General features: G+C 41.9%; 1 protein-coding gene across 1 annotated transcript in view; it reads left to right on the top strand.

Moving 5' to 3' along the window:
• The window catches only part of GNAS (GNAS complex locus), a 156,246-nt gene that overhangs the window by 11,464 nt on the left and 132,122 nt on the right, over nucleotides 1-12,660 (top strand). Inside the window, exon 3 of the mRNA XM_030532848.1 lies at nucleotides 3,942-3,948. Within this exon, the coding sequence (XP_030388708.1) occupies nucleotides 3,942-3,948 (7 nt within the window). The remainder of the gene's footprint in view (nucleotides 1-3,941; nucleotides 3,949-12,660) is intronic.

The following is a 12,660-nucleotide window of genomic DNA, read 5'->3' as shown; positions in this document are numbered from 1 at the left end:
TGTCAAACTGGGAGAACATACCTAGTGGTGTCCCTCTGGGGTCTGCCTTGTCTCTGGTATTGGTACTATTCGACATTTGCATTAAGGACTGAGGTAATGGAGTGGAAAGTGTGCATAAAAAATTTGCAGATGACACCAACTGGAAGGGGTTGCAAGCACTTTGGAGGACAGGATTGGAGGTGTTTGGAAAAAAGACAGTGATCAGTTGTTCTCAGTGTCCGCAGGAGGTAGGACAAAAGTAATGGGCTTAATCTGCAGCAAGATAGATTTAGGTTAGATATTAGGAAAAGTTCCCAACTATTCCAGAGCATAACTACCCTTATAGGTTTCCAAGGAAGGTGCTGGATTTGCTGGCACTGGAGGTTTTTAAGAACAGGTTAGACAAACACCTGTCAGAGATGGTCTCAGCGCAGGGGGCTGGACTAGCTTACCCTTCAAGGTCCTTTCCAGCAATGCATTTCTATGAATCTCTGATTCTGTGATCAGAATTCAAAATAAAATTGACAAATTGGAGAACTGGTCTGAAATCAACAAGATGATATTCAGTAAAGTGTAGGTCCTACGCTTAGGAAAAATCAAATGCGCAAATACAAAATGGTGAATAACTGGCTAGGCAATAGTACTGCTGTATAGGATCTGGGGGTTACAGTGAACTAGAAATTGACTATGAGTCAACAGTGTGATCCATTTGCAAAAAAGGCTAATACGCTGGGGTATATTAACAGCAGTGTCGTACATAAGACACAGGATGTAATTGGTCTTCTCTACTCCGCACTAATGAGCCCTCAGCCGGAGTTCTACGTCCAGGTCTTGGGCACCACACTTGAAGGAAGATGTGGACAGAATTCAGAGGATAAACGTTTAGAGAACATGACCTATGATGAAAGGTTAAAAAAACTGGGCATATTTTGTCTTGCTAAAAGAAGACCAAAGGGGAACCTGATAAGTCTTCAACTGTGTTAAGGGCTGTTATAATGAGTGTGGTGATCTGTTGTTCTCCATTTCCACTGAAGGTAGGATAAGAAGTAATTGGCTTTAATCTACAGCAAGGGAGATTTAGGTGAGATATTCAGAAAAACTTTCCAACTATAAAGGTAGATAAACTCTGGAATAGGTTTCCAAGGGAGGTGGTGGGCTCCCGGTTGTTGAAGGTTTTTAAGAACGGGTCAGACAAACACCTGTCATGGATGGTCTAGGGGTACTTGGTCCTTCCTCAGCGTGGGGGGACAGACTAGATGACCTTTTGAGGTCTCTCCCAGCACTACATTTCTATGATTCTGTGAAACAGAATTGAATAGCTTAGTTTTGAAGGCTGTCAAACAGATTATATTTGAGTTCCTCACTGCAATTTTTTTTTCAAAATAAAATTGGATTATAAACCTATCTAATCCCCTAAAGTTTTGGAACGTTCTCTTTTTGTCCTCTTCGCCACACCCAATTTTAAAATAGTTAGAGGGAATGTGGAGATATTATCTGATACACAGTATAATCCTTGTTTGTACACTGGTCCACTAGATCTCAATCATTTCACATAAGCCAGTGAATGACAGAGTGAAAAACTGTATAGTCACTGTCAACCCAGACTGGATCCAAACAAGTGATTTTACAAGTAAATTGGTCCACAATACCGATTTCCCCTTGCATATGCTGGGGAGCTAGATGGTCAATCTTTAGCTAATTCTCTAAACCTATCCTTTGACATGCATTTTTGAACAGTTGATGTATAAGAATTATTGGGATTTTGTTTTCTAAATGTTGGTCTTGGTTTATTATTTTTTTTAATCACAGAATAAACCAAGACAAAGGGAAAGAATATAGCAATTATAACTAAGTCATTTAGAAGGAAGAGGGAAATCTTCCTTACAGATAGGATATTACACATGCAAACATTGTTCCTGTGCCTTCACTATTTGTTTCAGATGGTGTACAAGAATCATTTTTTCAGAATGGTTTTGTCAGTGCATTGCCAGGAAACATAAAGTGACTTTAGCAGATTCCTTCCTATTAACAACAGAAAAGTTTTTTCTGGTGGCCAAGTAAAACTCACAAGTTGTTCATCTTTTGAGCCATTTAGGGGAAATAGCCTGCAAACTCTGTGTTTGTGTTTGAGACTGTGCGGTTTTCTTGAAGAATTTTCAAAAGTCTCTTTCCAGCTGAACATTAGTCATGGATTTTGATAGGGGGGCCTGTGTTGTGGAAAGTGAGATACGGGGTGAATCAATAGGGGAGGAAGAATTTTTCAGTTTATTGTATTATAAATGTTTTCTTAAAAATAAACTTGGTTGTCTTTCGATAAGGCTACTTAATATAATAATAAACTGGCAGTGTATCAGCTGAGTAGATATTGTGATTAAAACTTTGTCCTGCGTATGTCTTGCGATGGACACAACGCTATTTATAAAAGCTGAACATTGTCTTTGATTTTTTTCAGTCTGATGGAAGACAATTATATCTGATTAAATAAAAAACTCAGTTGTTAGGAACCTGAACGTTGTGTTAAGGTGAACTTTTTATGGAAAACATTTTAATTTGTAGGGTGAGGAGGAATCACTGTTTTAGAGAGACAGCAAAACTCAGTCTTGTCTCTTCAGCCTTGCCTACCGTGGCAAGTTTCCGCACAGTTAAGCAGCTTTCTGCAGTGTAACTCCTGAGGTATACACACAGCCACACTACTTAGTGCGCAAAACCACCCTGATGAGAGACGTACAGCTTTCTGTGTTGGGGCTACAGTGCCACGGTGCCAGTGTAGACAGCCTAGTCAATTACAGCACTGCGTTTGGCCTGCAGGAGGTGTCCCACAATACCTGTTCTCGCCTCTCTGGTCATCGGTTTGAACTCTACTGCCCTGCCCTGCCCTGCCCTGCCCTGCCCTGCCCTTAGGTGACAGCCATCAGCCCCACCCCTTAAATTCCTTGGGAATTTTGAAAGTCCCCTTCCTGTTTGCTCAGTGAAATGTGCAGTGGTCACAGTGCATCTTTACAGGTGACCATGCCTGCTCAGCTCATCAGGCAATCCCCTCCTTGGAGCAATGCCAAGGTGCTGGACCTCATCAGCATTGGGAAGAGGAGACTGTCCAGTCCCAGCTGTGCTCCAGCCCTAGGAATTATGATAGCCTTGGACTGATTTCATGATCCATGACAGAAAGGGGCCATGACTGGGACACACTGCAGTGCAGAGTCAAAGTGAAGGAGCTGTGGAATGCCTACCACAAGGCACGGGTGGCAAACTGCCGTTCCAGTGCTGCGCCCACAAACTGCCAGTTCTACGAAGAGCTGGATGCAATACTCGGTGGAGACCCCATCACCACTGCGAAGGCCGCTGTGGATACTTCAGTGGCTCGCTTGTCAGTGGAGAGCGTACTCCGCCAGGAGGTTGAAATCTTGGACGAGGATAGTGAGGGGGAGGGGGACCCAGAGGCAGAGGATGACTCGGAGCTCAGAGATGCATGCAGCCAGGAGCTCTTTTCTACCCTGGAGGAGGCTAGCCAGTCACAGCTGTTGGAGCTTGGCGAAGCGCAAACAGGAGAGGAGGCCCCTGGTAAGTGGCTTTGATTTTGGGAATCACTGAAGCAGTTGTTGGGGGCAGGAGAGTTGCAGAAAGCAGGCTTGTGTCTGTATGATGCGCATACCACCACATGCCTAGTGTGAGTGGCAGAACATGGTGGTGTTTGACTCCCACACTTCACGGGAATATGCCTCAGAAATCTCCAGGAAACTCTCATGGAGATACTGAGCAATCCGCTGCCACAGGTTCTTTGGCAGAGCTGCTTTGTTTCTTGCCCCATTAAGGGTAACTTTCCTGCGCCACTCTGCCGTCACTGATGGTGGTGGTGGTGGCAGTGGGGGAGGGAACTATTGCCGCACACGGGTGAGCTGCATAAGGGCCAGGGTGGAAGCTACCATCTTGGAGAAGACCCTTCCTTGGTTTCCTGCTCACCTCAGCAGCGAGGTATCTTCCATAATGATCACAGCCTGTGGAAAGTGTGGGGACAGTAATGATTATAAGGCCCCTCCCACAGTACTGGCTGTCCCCAAGAGCCACATGCCCATTGTACAGTACAGCCCTAGAACACTGATTTCCCCTGCCCCTGCGGTTACTCACCATTTTCGGAGTCTTGTGGCTCACGTGCGCTTGCCTGGGATTAGCCAGATAGTGACAGGTATGTGAACAGTGGCTGTGTTTTAAATTACTGAGTCAGTGGTTGGTGTGTTGTAAACAATACTGCTTTATGTAAAATTTTGCATTTTTGGCTTTGCAGATATGACCTTGGGAGCCCAGCCTCCCCCTTTGTTATTGCCAGTTGAATGTCTGCACAGAATCAGGAAGTGACCACGAAGAACTAAAGAGGACTTCCTGTACTCCATGGCGGAAAAACAAGAATTGAAGGAGTGGCGGGACAGCGAGAAGAGGGACTGAAAGGAGAATGCAGCATGCCAGAACGAAGCCATGGAGCGGTTTTTAAAAGTTATGGAGCGCCAAGTGGACACACTCTAGTCGTTACTAGCACTACAAATTGAGCAGCTCCACCCCTGCTCTCCTGTGCAGCTGCTGTCGCAAAACTTTTTCCAATGTGCCCCAGACACCAACACACACTTATCAACCTCCTGGCTCCAGGCTGTACCTGCTGTATTCTACTCCTGCCCTGTCACAGTCCAGCCCTGCGGACTCCCACTACCCACTACACTCAACACCCATCCCGCTGCAGTTTAGCCCTGCTGAAGTACAGTACCTGTTGCACTGTACTCCAAAGGATAAGGTTGCATATGATACCTGGACGTACACAAATGTTTAACCGTCCTGGGACCCCACTTCCTCCTGGGACCTTCCTTTCCCCCAACAGTGTGGAGGGGTTTTGTTATTTGTGTCTCTCCTGCGGTTGTTGTTTTTTAATAAAAGAATTGTTTCGGTTTGCAAGCAGTCTTAGCTTTCAATTAATGGAATAAACAAAGCCCTGCAAAGCAACAGACAATTTTCTTAAACCTTAACAGTGCATCGTCTGCACTGATCACAATCACCTGCTAGCATTACAAGCACTGCACTCCTGAGCATAGCAACAAATATTAGTGGATTTCAGCTTCAAACTGCTGCCTCGAAACATCCCTGGTCCTTATTGCCCTGTGCTGTGCCCCTCTAATAGCCCTTGTCTCTGGCTGTTCAAATTCAGCTTCCAGGCACTGAGCCTCAGCAGTCCTTCCCTTCATAAATATTATGTAGCGAACAGCACGCGGCTATAAGCATAGGAATATTGTCATCGGCCATGGCCTGCCTCCCATACAGGCAGCACCAGCGAGCCTTTAAATGGCCAAAGGCACATTCAGCAGTTGTTTTGCACTTGCTCAGCCTGTTGATGAACCGCTCTTTGCTGCTGTCATGGTGGTCCGTGTAGGGCTTCATAAGCCATGGCATTAACTTCCCTACATTTTGGTCTGGGAGGAAAGTCCCTGCTTGCAGCTTCCTGAGAGGCCAGTGTTCCAAAACATACATGCATCGTGTACCTTTTGGAGCAGCCTGTGCTAATGTCTGTGAAATGCCCATGGTGATCCACAAGCGCCTAGAGAACCATAGAGAAATACCCCTTCTAATTAATGTACTCAGTGACTAGGTGGTCTGGTGTCAAAATTGGAATATGCATGCCATCTATTGCCCCTCCGCAGTTAGGGAAGCCCATTTGTGTGAAGCCATCCACAATGTCACGCACATTGCCCAGAATCATGGTCTTTTGGAGCAGGATGTGATTAATGGCCCTGCACATGTTCATCAACATGTGCCCAACAGTCGACTTTCCCATGCTGAACTGGTTAGTGACTGATTGGTAGCAGTCTGGAGAAGCCAGCTTCCACGGTGGAATCGCCAAGCGCTTCTCCAGTGACAGGGCAGCTCTCATTCTCATGTCCTTTGCCGCAGGACTGGGGTGAGCTCATCACACGGTCCCATGAATGTGGCTGCAGAACTTTCAGATGAGAAAAGCCACTGCTTACCATCCCAGACGTGCATGCCAATGTGATCCCACCACTCAGTGCTTATTTCCCAAGCCTAAAAGCGGCATTCCACTGTGGTCAGCACTTCGGTGACCACCACAGGCAATCTCGTGTCATAGCTACTACATGTGGCAAGATCAATGTCAAACTCGTCTTGCCTTTGTAATTTAAGGAATAACTCCACTGCCACTCATGACAAAGGCGAGCAGCATATTGGTCAACAGTGTGGGATCCATCCCTGCAGACTGAAGAGGCAGAATGTGCAGTACACAAATCATTGAAAGAGGGTGCCAAATGCGGATGGAAGCACGTGGGTTGCTGGGATGCAAAGTAATGCATCACTGGGCATTGGGAAAGGACCCAGGATGCCCCGCGACCCCCTCCGCCTTCCCACAACTCTTAGCAGCAGAAGAGAACGAGGTGCTCTGTGGGATAGCTGCCACTCCGAATACCACTGCAAGTGCCACAAGTGTGAACACACTATTGCGCAGGCAGCTGACAGTGTGAACACACAACAGCAGTTTTCCTTCAGCGTTGTCTGAGCGGCACTGTAACTGCCGGCGATGTAACTCTGCCAGTGTAGACATACCCTTCATGTTTCTTGGTGGAGCTCTTGAAGGACATTTAGCCTTTGAGTCGCAATCTGAGTTGGGCAGTTGTTTATGTCATTGCCTTTAGGCTTTGACTTCCAAATCAACTCTCTCTCTTTCATATTCTTAGAAAGTTAACATTGAAAGCGGGTGCTGTGTGGCTCTTGAATTCTGAGTTGGAGGGAGACTTTCTTTGAAAGAACTACACATGCTGGACAAGAGAATCTCCTAGTAGGAGAAGTATGATCCATATGCCAAGGCCATCCTTCTGGAAGTGCCAATACTTCATAGCGTCTGCCTTGTGCATCACTTAATTTGGTCTGCAAACACTAATGTCCTTTTGGAAATGAACATAAGTCTGTAAGGACTGGATCCAGTGCCCACTAAAGTCAGTGGAAGAATTCCCATTCATTGACTGCAGGGGGCTTTGAATCAGGCCCTAAGAATTGTCAAATACACTGAACTGAATTTTTTTTATTTGTATTCATTTAAAATACAGTAACATGCAGACAACTGACTCGCTAACATTTGAGAGTTCCTTAAAAAGGAGAGTCCTGTCTATTTCTATCAGAATCATGCTGCTGTGTAAAGGCTTTAGTTTTAAAGCACACTATTGAAGAAATGATTCAGGCTTTTTTTTTCTTTTTTTTTTAAAAAGATATTGCTTGAAAGAATGTTTTATTTGCAAATTGATTGTCTTGGTGATTCATTCTCCCTCAGAAAATTTGCTAGATTTTGGTTGCATATGAACAAATAACCGCGTTTTTGATGGCAGACTATGCAAATTTATTTATTTGGGGGTGGGGGGTGAATCCTTGTTGTAAAACAGTAGTTACACTGCCAGTTAGTATTGTCACAAGTAAAGAACTGTTTGTCTTTTGAATTATTGTTCCTGGCCTTGTAACTCGACTTTTGTACTTGTATTTAAATGTTGCAATTTTCTGATAAACTGCAATGGTAATCTCTTCCTTTAAACTATATTTACATACATCCCAAGCAACTTGATTTATTAGGTCTTTATTGCATATTAGGAGGACTGTACAAAAATATAGCATTTGCTGTCACTTCAATTTTGAGGTTTAAATTTCACTAAAGCTCTTTAAGTATGCATAGGGAGTTTTCAATCTAGTACAGAGCTTTGGTGTTAGAGTTCTAGAGAGCGATAATTATGATTACAAATAGTGGAATAAGCATGACTGATATCATCTGAGAAGCAAAAAGGAAAAATAAAACAGTCCTTAAAGATAAATGTCTGCTGAAAATAAATTGTAAACTGTTCTAGAACTGACTTTGTGTGTGTCTTTGTTTTTTGTTAATTACTTTTTGCCAATGGTTAAAACTAAAACAAACTTCAGTGGTCTGTATCTCATGACTTTCCAAGGATCTCTCCTTTTCCTTCCCCCATACCAAAAAATCACCTACAGCTGCAGTAAAAATGTAGCTAATTCAAAACATGTTTTTGAACTCTTTGAGAATGATTGATTGGAGCAAAAATACTCAGAAAATATCAGGGTCTAAACGGGATGTAACCTTATTTTTCAAAATTACCTGTCCCCCTGTCCATAATTCCCGACAGTAAATTTTTGCAAAGTAACTGTAGAGCGGAATATTGTCTTCCTAATCTGTTGCACAACAACAATCTAAAGCTGTATCATCAAATACGGCTACAAAACACAGAGCTAAAGAAAAGAGTCATACCAGAGTTACATGTAATCTCCTCATATCCCAAGCTCTATCCTGAAGAAATTTCTGCATGTCTTGCTTCCTCCTACCAGCCTCTTATCATTCTCTCAAGAATTTGACCAACATGCTGCTTGTTATATTCCTTCTGTGGCACAGACTCTGTGCCCGGTTTCAATTCCTGTCTCATCAACATCTTACCATGAATGTCCTTAGCTTTTTATTTGTCCATACCCTTTTAAATGGGCAGACCAGAGGGTAATCTGATTCATTCTCTCTCTCCCACAAATGTTTTCCCAGTTAAAATTGCTGTCTTCTTGACATTTCTTGTTTGGAAAAAATCATACTTTTGTTCATGGACAGAGTCTTCCTGAGCTTTCCAGCCTCATGGAGTGTTGCATTTTTACTTTTGAAACCATGCATTCAGATTTTTATAACCCTTTGAGTCCCTCCATGTTTCAGCAGAAACTCCATTTTCTCTATGTCCTTAATCAAGCATAGAATTTTCCCAGGAGAAAATCTGTTTCTCGAATTCCAGTGAGCTTATCCTGTCAAAGATGCTTTATTCTTCAATACAATCTCTTTACTGTATGCGCCTTCAAACTAAATATCTGAATGGCTTGGCTTCTTGCATTGGTTGGTATGTTCTGTACACAAGGAGTTTCAAACTTGAGGGTGATTATATGATTGTATTATACCATTTCTGTTGGTCTTTATGGTGGATTCAGTGTTGATGATGATGATGAGGGAATAAATTGCCATAAAGCTCACCAACATGTTGGTTTCAATTTTTGTGCATCCTTTCAGGATTTCTCGAAGATAGCGGCAAGCATAATTTAATGCCTTGGAGTCAAATATGGAGCGGAGCCTGCTGAGATTAATCTCCATCTTTGTTTTTAGACATGTCTTGCCTTTGTATGTTAGGGGAACATAAGAATAGCCATCCTGGGTTAGAACAATGGTCCATCTAGCCCGGTATTCTTTCTTCCAATAGTGATCAATTGCAGGTGCTTCAGAGGGAATGAACAGAACAGGGCAATTATCACATGATCCATCTCCTGAAATCCAGACCCAGCATCTGGCAGTCAGAGGCTTGAGGACACCCAGAGCGTCGCATTGCATCCTTGACCATGCTGGCTAGTAGCCATTGGTGGACCTATCTTCTGTGAACTTATTTAGCTCTTTTTTGAACCCAGTTATACTTTTGGCCTCACAGCGTCCTCTGGCACCAAGTTCTACTGGTTGACTGACTGTGCATTGTGTGAAGAAATACATGCTTTATGTTTGTTTTTAAACTTGCTGCCTATTAAAAATTTCATTGGGTGACTCCTGGTTCATGTATTATGTGAAGGGGTAAATAATTCTTCATGCTCTTTCTCTATACCATTTATGATTATGTAGATCGCTATCATATCTGTCCTTTCCAACAATCCTAGTCTTTTTAATCAGTCCTCTTGTGGAAGCTGTTCCATACCCCTAATCACTTTTGTTGCCCTTGTCTGCACCTTTTCCAATTCTAATATCTTTTTTGAGAGCAGGCGACCAGAACTGCATGCACTATTCAAACTGTTGGTGTATCATGGCTTTATATAATGGCATTGTGATATATTCTGTCTTATTATCTATCACAATGGTTGTGCAGGCCACATCTCTAATGAAGAACTGAGACAGAGCTAAGAATAAATAAATTGTACAGTCAAACCTCAATCATCCAAAAATCTCAGTAACTAAAACAAGGGCATGTCCGCTGATAAGGATTAATTGCATTGAAAATTCCCTCATTTACCCAGAATAATACAATATCGCCTGTTCTATTCATATAGTTGAGGTTTGACTTCCTGGTGCACACATGAGACTTTAATTTAATACATTCACAATAGCAACCCCTTTTAATCATTAGTTATATGTTTTGCATTTAGATCTAAGTACATAGTTAATTATAATTGAGTGCTCTTTACAGTTGGCCTAGTTATTTACAATCAACAGTACTTACACATACATTTTTGGTAGCCACTGGACAAAATTCTCTACTTTTTGAACAAGATAATTGTGGCATATCTTGACCAGGTATTCTGCTTTGTGTGAGATGTTCTTGCATTAGGATTGTGACCTGATGGATTAGCTACCTCTTTGTTTACTGTATTCTCCAAAGGGTTATTAAATAGGTCACTGTGTTCGCTTGTATTTTTAGTCGAGACACGAGAAAATAATCATCTGTCCCTGCTGCACCTTTTGTAGACTCCCAGGAGCACTGAGCTAATGGAACAGTGGAGGTGTGGAATCTTCCTTCTGAGACTTCGGATGATCTCGGGAGACATCACATTTAGCCCTGAATAGCAGCCTAATAGCTAGCTAAGGGATTTTCCATACAATTTATTCTTATGATTTTGTCACTGCCTTTTTAACTATTATGATTCAAATACTGTCCCTAGATACAGGTTCCACATGCACACGAATAAACTTTAATGTTGTACTTCAGCTATTAAGAGATTATTTTGATTCTAAATAGAAATTTTTAGAAAATGTTTAGATTCAATAGAAAACATTTGTGTAGAATGTTGTGGTTTTGATTGCAGTAGGCTGCTTTCCTAGGCTCGCATATGGGACGATGGTCTATTTTTATCTCTCTCGGTTTTTTATTTTCCCTTCGGTTTTTTATAGACGGTGTAATGGGACACTTGCATACACGATGTAAGTTCAGCAAACTGTGCGTATATCTATTTTTTTAACCTTGATTTAAGTAGTTTAAAAATAAACATGGTAGCCAAGTTTGATTTACCATGTCAATACTGTGGAAAAATGAAACTACTTAATTCATTTCATGAATTAATTTAATTACATCGAGTGACTGGTAGAATAACTTAGATACTTTGTATTCTAGCTCAACTCTTTACAGCCATTTTAAGTAAAGACCCAAATATATATCTGGTATGTAATAATATTGTTAAAATATAAGCAAAACTCCCTAACTGTAAAGCAATAGGTTTCAAATATCAGTTAACTGAAAAATACTTTAGTCATATTAAATATATAATTTTTGTACTTTTTTATTTTCTGCATCTGTAAAGTGAATACATACTAGTAATATAGATCTGTAAGATTCTCAAAGCACTTTTTAATGCAAAGTAAGTGTTAACCTCTTTGCGCTTCTGTTTTCTTACCCATAAAGTGAGGATAAGTGAATTACTCAAGGTCACTCAGTAGGTTGGTGGAAGAGCTGGCAGTAGAATCCATGGGCCAGTTCTGCTCTCCATTATGTATCAGAATGGTGTACTTGGCTCTGGGTCCATTGTGACTTCTAGACATCCTGCCCCCTTCATCTATTTTGTGAAACAGGAGGGTATTTTTAAGGTTTGAAAAAAACATCCCCATAGGTCAGTGTCCGTTTAGGTACACTGTTTCCTATGTCTTGTACTTCACTTGCTGCAAGAAATGTTAAGTATATTGCTCAGCCTTGTGGAGGTTCTGATTTATGGCAATAACTCTCATTTTTGTAATTTTGGCTGAATGGTCAGTGATTGAATTATATTGACAAAAATGTGTTTTTCAATTATTTCTAAGAGTTTGTATTTTCAGAATTTGAGGTAGGAAAGGCTAAAGCTTCACTAGACAAATCTGAGTGTAACAAAATAGTTTGAGAAAAATAGATAACTTTTTTATTTTTAAAAGTAAAACTGATGAGTTGTAAGACATGACCGTTTTGGGTGGCTGACTCAAAGGAAGAAACTTGGTTCAGAATAGGCAGAACTATCAAGGAAAAATATGTACCACAAATAAATATTACCAAAAAATTACATTAAAAGAACACTGTTAATGTTGAAAAGTCAAGCAGTCAGAACTTAGTAAATTCCAGAAGTAAGGTTGCCTATGCAACCTTAAGTTGGCCCCATTGTGCACATGCAATATTTATAGTCATTTAAGTACATAATCAACTGTTTTTCCCACAGGAATCCTGCCTCATTGATGACTCACCTTTCAACTTCTATAGCTAGGGCCCTACCAATTTCACAGTTACAGGATTTAAAAAATCATAGATTTCATGATTTCAGCTATTTTATTTGTAAGGGTCCTGACCCAAAAAAGGAGTTGTGGGGTTATGGGTCAGGTTTTGGGGTTATGGGTTTTTTTGTTTTTTGTTTTTTGCAGTATTGCTACCCTTACTTATGCGCTGCTATTCTTACTTATATGCTTCTGCATTCTGGGGAGCTGGAGAGCGGCGACTGCTGGCTGGAATCCCAGCTCTGGAGGCAGAGCTGCCGCCAGCAGCAGCAGCGCAGAAGTAAGGATGGCATGGTATGGTATTGCCACCCTTACTTCTGCACTGTTGCCTGCAGAGCTGGGCCCTCAGTCAGCAGCTGCCATTCTCCAGCTGCCCTGCTGTGAAGGCAGCAGCGCAGAAATAAGGGTGGCAC

This window comes from Gopherus evgoodei, chromosome 14 (genome assembly GCF_007399415.2).
Source record: "Gopherus evgoodei ecotype Sinaloan lineage chromosome 14, rGopEvg1_v1.p, whole genome shotgun sequence".
NCBI lineage: Eukaryota > Metazoa > Chordata > Testudines > Testudinidae > Gopherus > Gopherus evgoodei.
The sequence above is the reverse complement of the archived record's forward strand: the minus strand, read 5'-3'. Positions and strand labels throughout refer to the sequence as shown.